Raw genomic sequence first — 20,735 nt, 5'->3', positions numbered from 1 at the left:
AAGTTGATCACTTATTATTTATTTATAATTTGTATTTACCTGTTTATCAGCTGCAGTAAGTTTTGTAGTTAAATCTTGAATTCTAGCTGCCATCATAGAAGCTTGAGCCTCGTACGTTTGCTGCCTAATTTGTAAATCTTGTCTGGCATTAATCAACTCTAATTCCAAACAATCAGTTTGAATGTTTGATTCTCTAAGTTCGCGTTTCATTGCTCTTATTTCTTGAACAGCTTTTTCAAATCTACAGCGTAGATCTTCATATTCTTCAATAATCCTAATAAAAAAAATACAGTTCTCCATATAATACGAGTAAAAAATATTACATATTTATTTTAATAGACATACTAACCTTTCTTTATCCATGTTTTCGGTATCCAAGTCTAAATCAATATTAGTTAAATCACTAAGTGAATCTAAACTCCTAGCTCGGCTATCCCGGATAGATGCATTTATTGGCACTGACCGACCTTCTAGTTCACGAACCCTCCTGTAAAGAGATTCGTTTTCTTCGATGCCTCTAGCTAATCGATCGGATACATCTGCTAGAGTGCCTCGAAGTCTAGAAACTTGTTCTCTAGTTCTTTCCAATTCCTCGAGGTGTTTTTCCGACTCATTTTGCACTGAACACAAAGTCGTTTCCCAGTTTTTCTTTTCATCTCTGTAACTATTAATATACAATGCTGTTAATATTATAGACTTTAGTTGTCAAAATATTGTATATTATATTTAACAAATGAAGATTTACATTTTTTTCATTGAATCGAATTCCAACAATTGGTCCGATTTCTGTTTTATCATGTCCTCGGCCATTTTTAACGACGTTCCCATCGTTTCTATTTGTTTTTGTAACGCTAACACATCATGTCTACGTTGTCGCAGTCTTATCAACTCTTGCTCAGCATTACTCAACTGACACAATACACTAGTTAGTTGTTTTTTCACATCAACTAGGTCATCTGTTTGTTTCCCTACTCGGCCCACTAATGAACTTCGATCGCTCTAAAAATATGAACAAAAATAGTTATTATAAGTACATTGTTTTAAATTAATTCTGATTTACCTTAGTATCATCAGATTCTGCACACGACGATAACAAAAGTTCGTCAGACTTTGAACTTTCAGATATACTTCTTGGAGATACGGGAGGAGAAGATTTTGAACGTTTGGCTGCTAGAGATCCTCCGGTAAATATTCTACTCCTAGGACCACCTCTAGCTCGTTCTTTAACTTTTGATATTGGAGTTCGATTCAAAGGAGGCGACGGTGGTAAAGTATCACCCCAATCACTACTTTCACGTCTTCCACATTCAGACGCTGTTCTATATTCGTCATCAGAAGAAAAAACAATCGACCTCGAAGAAGACAATGTACCGTCCAAACTAAAATACGAAAACATAATTATATAACGTATAACATACATATTATTATACATTATAAGACGAATGAAAAATTAAATATATTTACGAAGGTTTGGTCATATTTTCTTCAGTAAGCCCAGCAGATCTTCGTATGGCTGATACCCAATTGGTTCGTATTCCAGACGTTATTGCTGATAATATAACTTTTTTATCATCCCAAGACTGCAAACAGATTGTCTATTAGTCACTTAAACATGATATTAGTGCTAATAAGAATACTTACGATTGTTTGAAACCCATAATTCCTATTGACTTGCACTTCACTAACAGTAGTTACGCAACTTAAATCGACTACACCATCTAAGATGCCTTGATCTTCAGCCGTCGGGTCGCGGTAAAATAATAACGCAGAACCTCTCAATACGAACCAATGTTTGTTCCATTCCTAAGCACATACATATAAATTATTACCTACCTATCCAAATGAATTATTTTTCTTAAAAATGAATAATATTCAAAACTTACATCTGATGTGCTTCCTTGTTTCATAAGCCAGCCTTTCTTTATATTCAATAAGTCCTCAGTCGGTAAATCAACTCTAAGTTCTGAACTAGGCGAGTACCGTAAAGACAAATCCAATCCACAGCCGTCGGGATCTCCGCGCACCTGTTAACAACATTTGGTTTTTACATATATTTTCATTTATATTTTATAAAAGCATAAAATATGATCGAACAGTTGCGTTGCAAAATATACCTGTTTTTGATTGGTAACATCTGAATCCCTCGTGGGCTCCATGTTTCTAGGCTTGGATAATATTCCATTACTTATATTTCGAGGATGTAACCTAGTGATCGAATCAGCGATTTCTTTTAGCTTACATTCACTTTCATACTCCTCGATCAGCAATCTTCTGGTAACGCAATCTGAAATAACAATCAAATTAAACATATTTTTTTCTTTTTTAATAACCCAATTTTCGATTTCACTTGCCTGTTGAATCAGTCTGATCCCACCCGGAAGAAGATGTCTGAGACAAACTGGAATTTGACCGATGTTGTTCAGTGGACCTATGTCGTAAATTATCATCTGTGCGAACTTTTTCCCGAGTAGGTGGTGAATTCGAATAAACTGTAAAAAACAATGTAGTACCTATTAGTATAATATATAATATATTTGTACATTAGTTATTGTAAAATTATTTTTTACTTTTTCGGTCTGTTTTGTTTGTAGGGACTGTAGCCACGATAACAGGAGCTGTTGACGAACGTGGTCTTTGGTCTCGATCGGGTACACTTGGTGCCATAGCCGCCCATCCCGTCGTTTGCTGCTGATGACTAGCCAAATTTGTACTCGTAGAAATGGTAGTGGCTAATAAAAAAGAAGAAAAATCAATATGTAATAAATGAAGGATTATTAGATAATAATATAAACGCCTCCAAGAAAGGAATACGAATAATTACAGATAAATGATCGATTTTGTAAACAACTACAATATTTAACATTTTAATATTATTATAATCGAAGATTCCACGGCACATAGACATAATATGCTTAGACATAAATTATACTTTATAGTGCTTGCATATAACACTATAACTGTTTGCGTAGGAAAATTTATAAATGTATTTTATTTTATTATTCCCACTACTGTGATAACAGGATCGCAAACATTTTATCGTGTTTATGTGTAATAATTTTTATCTCTAAGGTATATAATATACGAACGTTTAACGGATCGGCTAGCAGTTTATTAATTCGTTTTGTACTTTTATGTAGGTACTCCGTCTGTTGAAGAACGTTCCTTTTTCCTTTACATTAACTTTTAAGTAATCGACAATAACTGTTGACTAATACAATCGACGGCAGAGTATAATAACGCGCGTAAGCATTAAAGGTATATAGGTTCCACCTATACCTATATAGTATAATGCGTATTAAAATTACCATATTATAATAATACGCACCGAAGCTGGTCCGAACGCTATTTGTATGCTAAGAACTGTATACAGAGCGACCGCCGGCCCGTATATTATGAATAAATTCGTATTCATATTTAAATATATTATAATACCTATATAATATTATATTTATATGTATACATATTATAATATATAAACACACAGCATCGACAGTATAAACTTGTATACATATTTATACATAATGTATATTATACCTATACCTAACATAATAATATTATATGACCTAAAGGTTCAAAACACATAATACCACCTTTACAGTATTATAATCTATACACACGCACACGGTCGCGCGCGCACTTTACGATAGGAATTCGGTACACCTATTGCGTTTTTGAAAATGGGTAACCCGTACCCGACGTGTTGAACACTTAACGATTTGGTACGCGCGCACCTTAGGCGCAAAGTTTTTACACAGAACTCGCAATCGTTGAGCGTGCCGAGCATTATATTATGGGTAGGTGTACAACACATTATACGCACGTTGTGAAATTCTTATGGTTTTTACGACAAACGACGACGTTCCGAAATAATGCTGTATGTGATAATACTATATAATAGTGAACATAGACGAGAAAAACTGGTTTCAAGACACAATGGAAAGTTTGACAATAAACCACGCGCCGGGGAACACGGCAACAACGATTATCCTAGGGTAATAAAAATAAAAGACAAAAAACCAACCGCCTCGTACGTACTTCGGACCTAAGCGAGCACGATTTACTTGCCCCGGTAGATAATATTATTATAATATATTATTATTATGTACGACGGAATTACAGCCACGAAACAATAATATTATTAATTATTATTATTATTACGACGAGGACGTTTTTTAGCGCTCGTGCGTGCATTTCGTCGTGTAGGTATAAAATATTATAATATAATATCATGTGCTTCCACTGCCAGGGTCTTAGTATTGAGCTTTGAGGTCTGGGGCTCGTATCCTATGCGCATAATAGTAATAATATAATAATATTTAATAGGAAACCGGTCAAGCACGTAAATTATATTATAATTGTTTTCGGATGTGCAGTGCGCGTGTGAATTTGCGGGGTTGATATATATTATATTATTCTTCGATGTCCGCCGCTAACTTTCTATACGTACCTGTCGTTATTTATTGTTACGCCTATGTGCGCGCAAGACGATTTTATTATTACTATTTTAGCCACTATATATGACACCTGCGGCGAACATTATTATCTACACGGTAGTTTTCGCGTCGGACTGATTATTATTATTATTCGTTTAAGTATGGACGTCCGATCGAATATCGTTCGCCTGTCGTTATTATTATACATCGTAACGCGATATCATGTACCTACATACATAATAATATTATATATTTATATACGATGATTAATATTAATTTTATCATCCTCGACCACTTCAACAGCGTGGACGGCACCTCCCCGCGAGAGCGGACTACCATGGCTTTTCAAATCGCCATTATCATATTACAAATATGTTTTACCAGTGGCGGATCTAGAATATTGTTTTTTTTGGGGGGAGGGGCATTATCTTTTTCTAGGTTTTACGACACAAATATTTTAAAACAGCCAAATTTATTACCTAGATGCTAGGCCAAGGGGGGGGGGGGGGCTGGCTCCTCTGGCCTCCTTAAATCCAAAACTGTGTTTTACGTTGTGCCAGGGCTGCACGAAAGCTCATGTAGCGCCACAGAACACATCCATAAAACAAATCGAAGCAGCAATGGAAACAATTCAAAACAAGAAGTTTTTAAACTGTTACCTATATAGAAGACTGGCATTTCATAATCTGAGGTCCTTTGTTTGGGACTGTTGGAAAATTATATCAACTGTATAATTTTAATAATTTAATTTGTATGTATATAGTCATATAAATTTAGTTATAATAATAAAACTATTTATATACTCATCCAGTGGCGTAAATATAAATAATTTTTGTGGTGGGCTATAGTAGATAGAAACAGCAAGTGATCTATTACTTAGAGGCTACTGTCTACTATACTTATATATTTAACAGTTTCTATAAATTTATTCGTATTCGTTATTTTCCAACAGGCTATGAAATATTATAACTTAGAATAGTACCTAATAAAAAATATTGTTGTTCTATTTAAAAAGACTGTAATTTCGGGGAGGGGGCTGCAGCCCACTAGGCCCACCCCCTATATACGCCACTGTACTTATCCCTATGCTTTTATTATGTTTTAATTTTTTGGTCGTGGGCATCCGCAATAATTTTTCTAAATTATCAACATTTCGGCAGAAAAAAAAATTTTTGGAAACTCTTTTATATACATTATACAAGGTATATCTATTATAGTAATATATTTTTTTTAGAACTACTAGTAAAAACTATGATAGTTCGACAATTACAATATTAAAATTACATAATTAGTAATATATTTTTATTAGCGATATTTTGTACCGCAAGCAAAATTGAGCAAGACACCGAGTCTGCGCCGTTGTATACGAAACACATACCTAGGTATCGTATAGGAATATAATCCTCATTATCTGCTCGTTCAATCAAAGAAGAGAACATACAACATATACATAATATATAAAGTACTTATGTCTACGTGCATGCGTATACAATATGCAACAACCTGTAATAAAAGACAAATAGAGCTGCCTCCAGCCTCGGGCCATGCTTCTTTATCTGCGATATTATGTGATTTTTTCGTAATTTTTATTTTTATACATACTTAACGCGTGCACAGTTTATTACGGGACACGAAAATAATAATAATAATAAACCGTTGGTTTTCATCTTTCGTAATCACACTCGTCGTCGTCGTCGTCGTCGTATAGGTATATAATAATATTATAGTCAGCGGTTTAGAGTAGCCACTGGGCGAAACGTGTTTTTTTTCTTACCTACTTTTTTATACGTAATTTTTGTTTTATTTTTTTAATCAGATCGCATTCCGATTTTCCGTTTGGCAATCGCGTCGTACGTGTTTAATACTATCGTTAGGTATATAATAATATTATATGTTATTTAGGTACGCGGCCACAGTCATCCTGTAGTAGAGACGGCGCGTGCGGCGGCGTAGGTCGGGCGAAGAACAACTGTTTTTTTCTCTCACTCTGTATAATATAATAATGCATCTATACATACGGATGCGTATTTCGCGAACGGGGGCCCCCGTATACGTGATTGTATATATATGCATGGTTTATTTCACGTTAAATGTACCGTATTACGCGCTTCGAATAAAATATTGTTCGTTGCCGCTGTCATGTGTCCAAAAATAAATTATCTTTTACGACCGAACGGACCTATTTTGTAGCTGATTGTAGCAGTGATTATACGCGCATTGCGCGCATATCAATAACTGTGTCGACCACAGGAAACGACCTCCATTTATAATAGACGGAAATAAAAACCAAATCGAATATAATAATAATATGTACACACGAATATATTATATGTATTAATGTGTATTATAATCATTAACAGGTACATCATATCAAAATACTCAACTGACACAATATAATGTAGAATATATAAGTATATATTATATATGTACAATACGGAGGATGAATTGCAATCGGTGGTTTACAAACCGCGGTTTCATCGGATAAAAATCCGACGATGAAAACGATATACGCGTATACCTATAACGGATTTTAGAGCGACACATCGCAATCGTTTCCAGTCGTAAATATAATACATTTAGGTACGGCGTTATTATGCCTATTGGCTATTATATATTTATACTATGATTATAATACCAGTCGTCACGTCACGCGTATCGATATCCACAAAACATATAGGTATATAACGTCGGAATAATATTTTTAATTTTTTCCCGGACACTCATTGTATCTATATACAATATACATATTATATGATATATATATGTACTAGAATATTATTTAGTAGGTTTATATCCTGACATAATACTATACGTTCGTTTTTGTTTCCCGCGCAACATCTCAAATAGCTGCCAACAATTATACTCGTATCGTACCTTCTCGTCGTGTGGAGTCTGCGGATCGAACGTAGAGCGCTCACCATGTCTATATTATTATATAGCATAATAATGGGACACACCTAATTGTTGTTTTCAAGCAGCGTTTCAAAATGATGACAAAATTAATTTTTACGACTGCTAGAGACTATAGAGATAGACTATAGACCTTAACGAGACATTCATAATATAATAATAAAATATATAAGTATAGTATAGTCTTTCATAAGACCTATGTCCCGTGTATTTTAACAAACGAGAAAAACCAAACTGTTAATAATTCTTCAACCGTGTCTACTATATACGCACTGCAACACGCGGCACATGATACGTGCGTATTTTTTGGACGTGTGAACACTGAACTGTATAATAATAATATATTGAAACCGGACGTTTCCGATAACAATACACGCATATACACACCACAGTGACGAACAGTATTATATAGTGGACGTGTGCAGTATATAATATTATATATTATATTATTGTCAAAAGAGACTTAAACGCTTGCCGCGAAGATATGCTTCGAGTCACAATAATAATAATAATAATAATTTGACGATGACGGTCTGCCAGCGCATATTTCACGGTGCGCGAGGTGCACTCATCGTGTCTCTCGTGCCAACAAAAATCTCGACAGCTAAATAAAATGATTTTATGTATCTTATCTATCTGACTATCTATGTTCTATATCTATACATTAAATACATCAAACCGGGATTCGAAGGCTTCGTTCTCGCGTAGGTACGTGCATAATATTATGAATGCCGCGATAATAAAAAAAATAAAAAAATCAATAAGGAAAACGATACGAAACTCTATAATATGATGTGTATACGCAACGGCGACGGATAGTTTTGATTTTACCGTTAGCATAACCTACGCGATAGAATAGGCCGCCGCGATTAGAAGCTCATCGCGTCGTTCGCCGTACCTATATAAGCGCGCGAGTATAATATAATATATATAATATTGGCATAATATACTTATAGCAACACGTGTATGTGATGTGTGTGTGTGTGCTTGTGTTTACAAATATTATTCACTTTCTCTGGCGTGCAACCATGCCGCGCGCGTCTAACTATTGGGCTGTTGCGGCAGGAAGAAGAAGAAGAAGAAGCATATATGGTAGACGGAGAAGACGACGACGACGATCGGAAGGGGATATTATAGTGGCGGCGGAACATATAAGAAAACAATATTTGTAAAACAACTTTCTAAGCACATGTATAATAATAATAATAATAATAATACGACTCGGGCGATATATAGGTACCCGTGGCCTATAATATATATAATATACACACATGCATGTGTGCAGATACGCCGACAGCGGATGCAAGCGCACGGCCGGTCTATGAAGGGGCGGCGCGTAAATCTACGTGTCCGATATAGAGAAGCATTATCATCGCGCTGCGCGAGAGTGTGTGTGTCAACGGGTCAGACTCTGCAGTGGTCCTTATCTCCATCGGGTTATGTCTAGGCGTGTGTTGTATAGATAGGTATAGGTACATATATTATATATTATATATACCTATACTTTCTCTCTCGCACGGTCCCGTTTTGGACGATAGTATGCTGCGGCGAAACGAAGCGACGATCGCGGGAAAAACGCACCCCGGACTATACACACGTGTTGTAGCCGTTATATAGGTAAGTCGTACAAGTATACCGGGCCTATAACATATTTAATCGCGGCCACGTTATTATACTGTTATAATATTATAATATGCAAGTTCTATATTTGTCCTTCTATAATAATCAGTTTATATGAGCATAATCATATATATATATTATATACCTAATAATCCAAACACGGGGTGGTTATTACAATATTATACTTATTACTTATTAGTTATTATATTATATGCGCAGACGCGCCGCAGTGATTTTTCGATAAATTTATTATCATATTTTTACTATATTTTCTAACGATATAATTTTTTAAGTTTCTTTACGTTTTATACCATAAGAAAATGCAATCTATCCGGATGTTCGGTCATCTAATCTATAGACTATATATAGTCATTAACTCGAGTTGGAGATTCTTAGGAAACAACTCTTCTTTGGAATAATATTAACAATATTTTCAAATTTTATTAATTAGGAATGGCAGATTATCTATTGAATATAATAGAGGTAAGATGTGGTTCGTCGCCTTTAGTAAAAAGTCGTGAGGCCGCAAATGCTTCTTTCATTTATAAATTGATAAATAATATGATAGAAAGTAGAAATTATAAATTAGGTACCCAACCAACCAATTAAATTGTTGCGGACAATATGCAATCAAAATATAAAATTTCTAATTTCGATTTTTTTTTTTTTATTGGGTAACCCGCAGCAACATAGGCCATTGGGTGTGAGGGGAGGGCACTGTAGGTTTTTAAATTGGGTAGGTTGGTACACGTGTGTGTAGTGTTTTGGCAGAATTTCTAATGGGGCACCCGTAGGTTTCTGCCGTGCCCCTGGTGGGGGGATGGCGGCACTTGTTCTCCGAACACCGTGACTTGCCCGAAGAATAAAATAATGCCGCCCGCAGCCGACGCCTTAGTCCGCTCGGCCACTCCGTCCCCCATTTCGATTTTTGTTTTAACTCTCTATGTGTATAAGAACCATTGAAATATTATTTATTTAATTAATTTTTATTAGGTACTTACCTACACTTTTATTATTATAATATTACTACTTAATCGATTTTGAATATTGTATTTTACATTCATTTTTAGTATTTATAGTCAATATTGTAATTGGTTATCAAATTACTGTATTTTTAACTTTCGTGGGTTAATACATACAGAAAAAAAAAATAAAAATCCAAGCAAATGATCAGTAAGTACAGAGAAAATGACTGTATATATAGTGATGGCAATTTGCAATACAATCAACCTTACAAGCCCACCTTGTATAGTATTACAATTTACAATATTTACGTGTAGCTTAGTAGATTGTTACGATTTCTTGTCCGCAGACGTATTATTTATTATACAGCTTCCGCGTTTGAGTTCTTTTTCACCCGCTGTCCAAGAGGCGCCGCAGCGGTGAAAGGGCTCTGAAACTGCGGCGATAAACGGAGTTCGAGAATGTTTATCGAATCAGTTCGCGTGCGAGAATCGTTCCGTAAAATAACAACGCATACGATCGCGTAGCAACTATAGGTTTGTTACACTTAAGCTTAGAGCTTTCGATCTATTCTGTTATTATTTTGTATAACTACATGTACCTATATACAATATACATATATAATATTATAGTACCTAGGTACCTCCTATATAGGTAAATGAAAAATTGGCGCACAGAGTAAACACGTCGATAGTAGTATTACACTATTATATAAGATTAAAATTGTTGCGTCCAGTGTATAATTATATTTGTGAAATATAGTAAAGTGATTTCAAAACAACGGCTATTTAAAGCCGAATCGAATCGAATCGAATAATTATTATGCCTGTTACTCAAGGCATATAATGATAGGTATAAAAATAAGGTATTTAACGTGTCTATTTCAATTATTTGTCTAGTAATCATTTTTGTATTATCGTTAAAATATAAGTTTTGACAAAACGTGGAAAGCGCACGACCATTACCCACTGCAACGACTACTATATTGTACCATATAGACTATACTTTTTATGTCGTTAAAAAAAAAATCGCGACGACGACCGCGAGTAAACCTATTGCAGCAGTTATAATAATAAATCTCGGAGTTTGTATGGTAGGTACCTAAGTACATAATATGAATTTATATATTATATTATGTATCTATAATATATAGAAATGAACTTGCGGGCAATAATGATAATAGCGACGTGGTAACATAATATATTTCCTGAAAACCGGAACCGACTCGTCCTATGTGCTTAGCTTTTAATTTCGATTGCATACGATATAATTACAACAATGTAAATATGATCAATCGATATCACGTTGCGCGCCAGCCCTCAACCACCATCATACAAAGTACGCGTTACATATTATACATTTTTACAATGTCGACGAACAAGATCGACGATAACGTTTACATAGTTTCCACCTGGTTGGATGGCACTCATCTTCGTTTTGCGATTAAATTTTTTCGCCTGTGGGTCAATACAATGATACATATGCTGCTGATGACCGAATGACGTGTGCGCGCGTTCCGTGGACTGTGGTGATGCGAGTTATCTCCTCGGCCGCTATTTCGAGACTCACACATTGTGGGAAAAACGTAGAACAAAGTACCTACATAGAACAAATCGAAAAACGATCCTCGTCTGCCGCTCGCACTGCACATGCGTACGTATGTAGGTATATCAAAATACACATACGCTCACTGAAAGGACAGCTGGAAGAATCAGACGGTAATATCATTTTTAAAAAACATTCTCATTCTAGCGTTTCCGGTCATTTTTTTGGATAAGATAGCTATAATATAAATAGATGAACGCAATCGTTATACCAGAACCCGTACAACTAGAACTATTAGAATGTCGTTTAAAAGTTAATGGTTTTTTTTTTTTTCAGGAACTAAATATTTTTCAGAACTTTTTCACGCGATGATGTTTTAGCGATGGTGCATAATATTATGTATTTATAATATCTATAACGTATGTAAAGGTATTATGGTGTCTGCAACCACCTGCAATTCTTTCCCTGCCTCTAATTGTATAAATTATATACAATATACATATAAGTTACAACTTACAATAGGTACGGTTGTATATTCCGTGGTGGTGATAAACAAAATTCAAAATTTACATAATTGTACACGATATCAGAATTTGCGGTTATCATTACTCGTGGATGACGACACACGAATACATCATTTGTAAATATAACAGTTAAACAAACACCTTATGACGAGATATTATAATATAGGTGTCGGATAAAATTGCAGACAACATAATATTATAAGTTATAACATATTATGATATTTATGAATACCTACCATTAGAGCTAGCACTGCTGCAAGACGCCAGGCGATGGATATTTTGTCGAACGTGCACGCGATCCATATACATAATAAATTATAATGCTGTCGTGAATATAAGACCGGCCGAATACTTCAGTGAACGGTATCGAAGAAAATCGAAAAACCTTTCTTACGTCGCATACTCGCATACATGTATGAGTGGTATGCACTCATAATAATTATACATCTTCCTCGTCGGCTCGACCAGCAGTTACTCCAAGAGAGTCGATTATAGCGATCGGCTGAAGAATCGATCATCATCGTGTGTAATAACATGTATTACAATATGTATATTATGCATACACCGCACCGAAATATTAAAATATTTATAATAATATTACGACGTAGGCCCACCGGAGAACCGGTAATTTTCGCTGTACAGTTAAACGCGCGCGGCGATGATGATACGCTCATCGTGAAATGACAATGCCGCCGCGGGACAGCATTTTCGGACGTCGGCCGTGTTGTCCAGAACTCTTAGCACCTGCATGTATATATAATTGGTAATAGAGGTACCTGTGGTAACGTGGTAAACATATAGGTACCTAATACAATAATAATATCACGTCCTAGCTACCGACATCGAACCATAGGTATACATGCGGTATATATTATATTACTATATGTACGCGTATATAATGTTATAAAGGTACGTCTAGCTGAAGTAACAAAAGTATGACCGACAGCGAAACATGCGTAACAGGCGTTTTTTTTCGTAAATGGACAAAAATAACCGACCGAGAAACGAGCAATACAATAAATAATAATAATACATACTTATTTAGTTAGTTATATATATAATATATATATTATGTTGTAAATGTTTCTTTCAAATGATTTTTCTTTCTTTCCGAGAAATAGACCGAAATACGTCTTGCACACATCACCGATTAATCGGTGTAACGACACATTGGTAAGTATACACTATACACAATACCCTGCATGTATTATACGTATACATAATACATATATTAGGTACCTAGATATTACAAGACAACTGTCTCAATACACGGCTGAAGTCCATTTACATCCCATAAAGTGAAAACGAAAGACCCCGTGCACCTATATAGAAAATTTGATTTTTTTTTCACAAAAATGTATTGCCTATATTGTTCCACCTAAATACTTCGAACTATATTAACAAAATAATAATTGACTGGGAAAATTAGCGTAGCCGTTTAAATATAGATCTCTCCGTTAAGGTACACATAATATTATGTATCTTGAGATCGACTTGCGTATAGAGCTGTAATATTATTATGTGCAATCATATAATTATACACTATAATACCTGCTCAGTTCTTGCTGATAGAATACGACCGCTGCAGAACTTGTACTATTATTTATTGAAAAGAAAAAATACGCGGTCGTTTAAAACATTAACAGAATTAATGTTTATATATTACGCGGTGAACGGAACGCGAATATTCTTTTTTTTTGTTCCAAATTGATTATTGCTTTCACTGTTTTTATTATTGCGCAGTCAAATCGTCGTTTTCTTTATATACATATAAAAAAAAAATTATAAAAAACGGTATTTTTTGATTTTGACAACTTTTTTATTGTAAACTAGATTTAGCTTTACAAAAATATACCATTTAAAATTTTATTAATCGAAAATATTTTTAAAAAAATATTGCATAATAATGACACAATCGTTAACGACTAATAAAAATCACAATATGTTACACTTTACATACATTATTGTAATAATAAATTGTAATAATGAATCATATAGTTTGTTACATTTCGTCACCTACTCTTTATTATTAACACCTTGGTACCTAATATAATATAGGTAAATATGGTTGTATAATTTGTATTTTTAATCGCCTGGTTACAAACTCACGTAGAGTATAATATGATAATACGAACTATAATATAGGTTTATCGAAAGTCTACAAATTACGTTTCTATTAAAATTACATTTTTTCTCAATCTACAAATAACATCACGCATTTCTGACGAAATAATAGTTTTGGCCTATATTCGTGTCAATTTTCTTTCATTCTATTGTTGTTCAACTGCAATTCAGTATACAAGAGAGTATTCATATACTCACGTGATGCAAACATTAATGAACTATTATCATGATACCTACTATATTAATATAATATATATATAATATACTTGACGGCCTTTTGTCTTATGCGTTCTGAATTTATTGTTATATCGGATGACGGACAAATCGAAAGAACCGACTACGTTAATGGTTATAAGAAGAAACTCCACGTATATTATTGTTCGATATTTATATATACCGATCTTCGGAGTGCATCGATATTTTTCCACGTCGATCTGAAATTATTAATTGTTTTTCCTATCCAATTTCGACCGAACGAAACTTTTGAAAAGCACGAGTCCATATTTTGTTTTTCCTATAATTGTTTGGCCTAGATTTTGCTGTGCCTTTTTATATAATCACCTCTCTCGACGAAAACGATTTTTATTTCATGCAACGGTATCGATCAAACGAAATAATATTATGAGGAGGTACCTATCTGTAACCTATTATACAGCAGCTGCCTGAACCGTGTGATCGATGTCGATTCAAAATTTGTCTTCGGGACTACACGTGATTACTGATTTGGATGTTGTGTGGTCACGACGACGTGCTGAAGACTATATACATAATATTATATAAAATTGTGTTCAGCGCTAAAAATTCGCACGACTGGTAAAAAAAAATGAAATAACGTTATCGTCTCGTCGGACAATGAAAAGAGAAACGTACTTTGAAAATGATTACTATGCACAAAACGACAGTATTTTTTCCTACCACGGGTAATAAAATATCTTTGGTCACCTTAGATTCAGCCGCACACACTTAAATATTTTCCACGGTCCGTGGTGCGCTATTTGTATAAAATTTAAGTCAACTAATGATGACCTAACCGGAAAACCGCTATGGCGTTATCTAGATAATAATATGCACTGCAGTGTATGTACCAATATAATATATAGCCACTCCTATAATAATTAAAAATACATTCGTCGATTGGATGTGTTTTTTTTGTATCGACCAGTGGCGGATAGATCCCCCATGACATTTTTCCCAATAGTCAAAACAATTTATATATAATTACTATTACCTATATTATGTATATTGTATAATATATTAAATCTTGTTCTAATTTTTTTTTTAATAACATAATCAACTATGGTATTTCTACAGAATATGTCTATATACTTTTTAAGATTCTGAACGTAGTGATGAATGTATTGATTTGACAGTGATGTGTGTGTTTTTTTTATGTGTCTATATGCTATATCATCACGTTTTGGGACAGTAAAAGTGTTTCAATTTTCAACTTCAGGGGTGCTTTCAGGTAACAACGTGAATATAATTGGTACTTCGGGGGGTCAAAAGTAAAAATTTCAGTAGTTTTCAAATGCGCCAGGAAAAAACAAAATAAAAATTGGGGAAAAACGTGAATTTTTACGCAAAACCAGTTTTCGAAAAAATTGATTTTTTTATTTTGCTGTTTCTCAAAAATTAAAAAATGCAGATATTTGAAATTTTCACTGAGTGAAAATACAAGGGTATCCTGTAAAACTGTAAAAGCATACTGATCCACTGAATAGCTATATATATATATATATCGTATTATGTACTTAGAAAATATGTTAGCCTGCAATATTATAAATCACTCGGTATTAAAGGCACCTATCATTTTATTTAAATTAAATTTGAGTTCGGTTTTAAAAATGGTTTGTGTATACTATATTTTGTTATACCTATTGACTATTATTGTAAATATATTATATATTAGGTATATACTACTATTTATACGAATACCCGCGGACTATATCCAAGTGTGTATACAATTATATATATGTGAGCTGACACTACCTGACAGTGATGATGTCGTAACTCGTATAAGCGATATACGTTCATTAAGGTAACAGGTATAAGTAAAGACGTATATTATAATAACTAGAGACGAGAGTAAGAGGTGGTGTAGAGAGAGAGAGAGAAAAGAAACTAAATTCTGCAGCAATATATGTGTGTATATATTGTATATGCGTTTTATAAAAACCGAACATAATTTATGGATTTTGCGCTGCACCGGAGGCCTATCGATAATGCTCGCTCTAAACAAAAACGCTGAATTTCGCCGCGAACCTCTTTTAGCGCCCAACAATATATTATTATGAGTAGTATTACATATTTACACTATAACTGTATATACGTACGCCCGTCCTGTGTACTTATATAATGATGATATACGTGCGCAAGCACCACTGGTTAGTTATAGGTACACATTTTTCTTTTTGCGCCGAGTGGATTTATAGCAGGAACGCCGTAGGTTTGACCCGGAAGGATGCCTGTGTGTGTATTTCTGTGTATCATGTATGCATGTAATATATAACACGACTACCATCACGCCATATATAAACCTATACAATCTACATAATATTATATAATGATCTAATCGCTTTTTTGATTATTTATTATTTTATTTTTGGACCAAAATCCATTCTCTGCAGCACATTTACGTTCAAAAAAACGTACGGAACTACCAAAGAATTGGTAAAAACCACTCTACTCCAACATCATCAACCGTCGCTATCCTTTCAATTCTCATTTCCGAACCATTCTAATAACCCCAGGTGACCTAAAGTGCCGTGACCTCCAATTTGAATAAATACACCCACATACACTAAAGTTTCATCAATAGATGGATTCTCCACGCAAAACCAAATAACCACCCACCTATATTCAACACATTACTTTTGATTATTAATTGTGTATATTATGTACAATTTAACTTACAGATTAAGAAATATTATATTTATAATGAAGAAAAGTTTATACGAAATTATTCAAAAATTGCGTCATTGCATGGATAATGAAAGATCGTTTTAAAATAATGTTTGTTTAAAAATTGTTGTTGTTATCGTCACCCGTCTGGCATTTAAACAATGAAGCAGTCGACGTCCTATACATTAATACCTTTGAGTTCTGTGCATGGACGAGTATCACATTAATAACATATATATTATATTATATACATATAATACATAATATTATATTCGTAACGCGACACCACGAAGTGAATTCCAACGATGGAATATTTAGAACGCGCTTTACATACTTCATGCATTATATATACATTATAGTATTATACATAAACTATTATCCCTATATTATTATAGTCCGTCACCGTCGACACGTATAATTATAATAAGTTCGAACGACACGCGCTAAATGTACCTATTTTATATATTATATATATATAGCGTGTCATTATTTCATCGCAATCCAGCGAGTAATATAATATGTTTTTTAGGCGTACAATATATACTAGAACGCTAGTTTCAAATATTAAAAACTATAGTAAATAAACTTTACTAACAGTAAAAAAAAAAATTGTCAGAAGTCGGAGGAGACATTTTTCGGTGGACTGCAGCAGAGAAGCTATGTGTGCTGATCGAATTCCGCACTGTACTATAATTATAGAATGTCTCTTACTGCACACGACTTTAGGCTTTGGTGTTCTTGTATCGTACTGAAGCCCATTATAATTATAAGAAAATAAAACCGTCACGATACGCTTCCAAATCGACATTTATTTTTAATATGATTCACGTACGACTTCTGCGTCGCAGCCATCCGCAGGTCGTTCATGGGCGACACGCCAAGATCGAAATATGCGCTTGATGCATCACATGCTATGTATATTATGTACCTATATAATTCCATACATATTCCTGTGAAATATTTACACTTTTCAGATTTAAACCGGACGAACGGCAGTGGATTCTATATAACTATATTGCTGGATATTATATAAAGATATATAGAATGAACAGTGCCAGATACCCTAGCACGCTACGCGGGTATATTATTCTAAGAGACATACAAATTATATATATATATAGGTGCGTAATATTATCATGTATAGGTACCTACTCATCACAGCGGGTTTTTTCTCGATGATTTATTATAGAAATTATAAGAACGCTGTTCACAAGCATAAAAATCACTCGACAGGATAAAACGAAGTTGTTTTTTTTTTTTATACTTCGACGGATCCCTTTCGTCCGCGAGGGATTTAATTGTACCTATATTTATGGACTGCAGTCGGCCGTCCCCTAAACAGTACATATACAATATACAAGCACGTACGTTGTAGAATTCTTCTCAGACGTAATAATAATAATATAATAATATCGTCGGTGGAAAAAAAAATAAGACCCAAACGATATATCTCCACCGGCAAGAATTTCTTTTTATTATTCTCTCCTCTAAATATCTATCCGTTAGCGAGTGTGCACCTGTTTGGTAATGTGGTATCGAACAACCGATTTTATATACTTAACATTTGAAAAAAAAACCATAATGTAAGTAGCTACCCTATAATATATTATTATTCTTCTGCGCAGTTCTTTTTTCGTTTTGTCTCACATGACCATGATAGTTGTCACGTCAATATTTCTCGTGGAATTCTAAGGATATTCTAATAAGGTATTTATTTTTAAGTTTTTATGCGTGCTTGTGTAGTACGGTAATGATATAGTCATTAACGCGCGCTGCACTATGGGATATTTAATGAGCAATGTTGCACAGTAAAAGCAAAAAGAAATAATTACAAACCGTCTTCGTGTTTTTTTATTAGTTTTGGTCCACGTTTCGTGTCGTAATAATAAACGTCCTAAACCAATATTTTCAAAAACGGAATTCAAACGGCCCTGACTAGCACTAAACTCTTTTTCAGTCGATAATTACCTAGGTAGAAGGTACTCGGCTTAACTTTTTTTTTTTGCTTGACCGCATTCAAAATATATTTAATACACTTTCAACGGATACAATAAGAAGTTTATTCCCTACGCGCGAAGGACACTTTTATAATAATATATAATGACGAAATATTACAGACATAATAATATTATGATATGGCAATAATTGTAACACGATAATGAAATTGTACATAGTACACAACAATAACGGTCCTACGTGTACGAAATAGCAAATACGAATGTCGTGTACTCGTGTATAAAGGTTTATTTTAACGACACTCGCTTCGACGCGGCGTAAATACAACCTTAAACAGATATCGATATATATAATGTGCAGCGAGCTAATAATGATAATAAATAGACAATAATATGAAATAACCTCGCTGTATCGTATTCGTATATACCAAGTTACTGACTGTATTGTATCGGAATCGTTCGCAAATTTCGAGTATACTTGTCTCATTCCGCACAGAAATAGATTTAATGCAATCCGCGGAATGATGATTAACGGCTATAATATATTATAGTGGCTGCGGCGGAGCTGTCAGCGGTATATTAATAAGGTGAAAATTGTTCGGAATAAAAAAATAAAGTTAAATTAATACGCGTCGTGCGTATAGCTCGCTCGGTAAAATACCTATATACTATCGACGACGATTGTGTGCAGGTATATTATATTAATTCGACGCGGTGTCTGAACTCGGCCAAATCGAACTGTTTATTATTTTTGTGTCAATTTACACTACGTGCATACATAATATCGTAATACATGCGGCCTTATATGCACGTGGAGAATTCGGTCACGTTTGGTCGAAATCTAGTTCGCCGCATTATTATAGGTACCTATAGTTAGCAGGGAAGATTATAAAGGACGAGGACCGTATATAAAAAGTTGACTTGGACCCGCGGTGCAGGCTGTGGTTTGATGACTGTGCATACGGTACACGCGAACATTATAATAATATGCGATTGTCACACATATTCCTTTTTGTCCTTATAATAACCCTTTCTCCGGGGTCCTGCGGTTAAGACGTCCTGCGGGCTCCGAGCGTACCTCCGACGGTTGCGGTGATCTACTTGCACGGTGACCGCGATTCGACAACGTATATTGTGCGTGTATAGTCATCTACCCAATGTAATATAGGTACATACAGGACGATTCTTATATGGTTAGAACACTCAAACTTTTCTCTATATAACTTTTACCTAAGGGTTACTCCACTGATTCGGTAAAGGTTGAAAACAAGGGCAGGACGGCCGTATTATATGGAGCCAAGAGATATGATAATCAGCTTATCCACGAAGTCAAAGTCAATTAACTGAAAAGTGAAATTTTTCTTGTCCAATGAAAATAAGTGAGAAGAGGCCATCAGCCGCGTATATAAGCCACACATCTTTTGTAAAATTGATGAAGGGTACTTATAAATAAACTGCATTGGAGCTTGGGGTGAATATAAGGATTAATATACGTATAATGCAGTTCCACTCTGGTCTTCGGCCTTTGGTGACTCAGTTCCTCGTATATGGTAAATTAAAAGGTTAGGTTATCATGTTAAGGAAATAGCCACTATATAAGTGTTAAGTGCGATGTAAAAGAATACCACTCTGTATAATACACACGAACTCCCGAGTCACCACCGTAGGGGGGGCCTCCTGTGTCTTATACATAAATATATATACTCGCTACTCACACAGTATATTAATTATATGCCGACGACTATATTATACATATATGT

At 34.4% G+C, this 20,735-nt stretch overlaps 1 protein-coding gene across 2 annotated transcripts in view; it reads right to left on the bottom strand.

Moving 5' to 3' along the window:
• The window catches only part of LOC132950799 (protein outspread-like), an 87,980-nt gene that overhangs the window by 7,416 nt on the left and 59,829 nt on the right, over positions 1-20,735 (bottom strand). For both annotated transcript variants that reach the window (XM_061022370.1, XM_061022371.1), the window contains exons 6-15: positions 2,568-2,729; positions 2,352-2,489; positions 2,115-2,284; positions 1,884-2,024; positions 1,642-1,803; positions 1,465-1,580; positions 1,061-1,379; positions 746-999; positions 350-664; positions 40-274 (exon numbers count right to left, since the gene is read on the bottom strand). In XM_061022370.1, coding sequence (XP_060878353.1) covers positions 40-274; positions 350-664; positions 746-999; positions 1,061-1,379; positions 1,465-1,580; positions 1,642-1,803; positions 1,884-2,024; positions 2,115-2,284; positions 2,352-2,489; positions 2,568-2,729 — 2,012 coding nt within the window. The remainder of the gene's footprint in view (positions 1-39; positions 275-349; positions 665-745; positions 1,000-1,060; positions 1,380-1,464; positions 1,581-1,641; positions 1,804-1,883; positions 2,025-2,114; positions 2,285-2,351; positions 2,490-2,567; positions 2,730-20,735) is intronic.

The sequence above is a fragment of the Metopolophium dirhodum genome, chromosome 8, assembly GCF_019925205.1.
Source record: "Metopolophium dirhodum isolate CAU chromosome 8, ASM1992520v1, whole genome shotgun sequence".
Classification (NCBI taxonomy): Eukaryota; Metazoa; Arthropoda; class Insecta; order Hemiptera; family Aphididae; genus Metopolophium; species Metopolophium dirhodum.
This window is presented reverse-complemented; position numbering and strand designations above follow the sequence as displayed.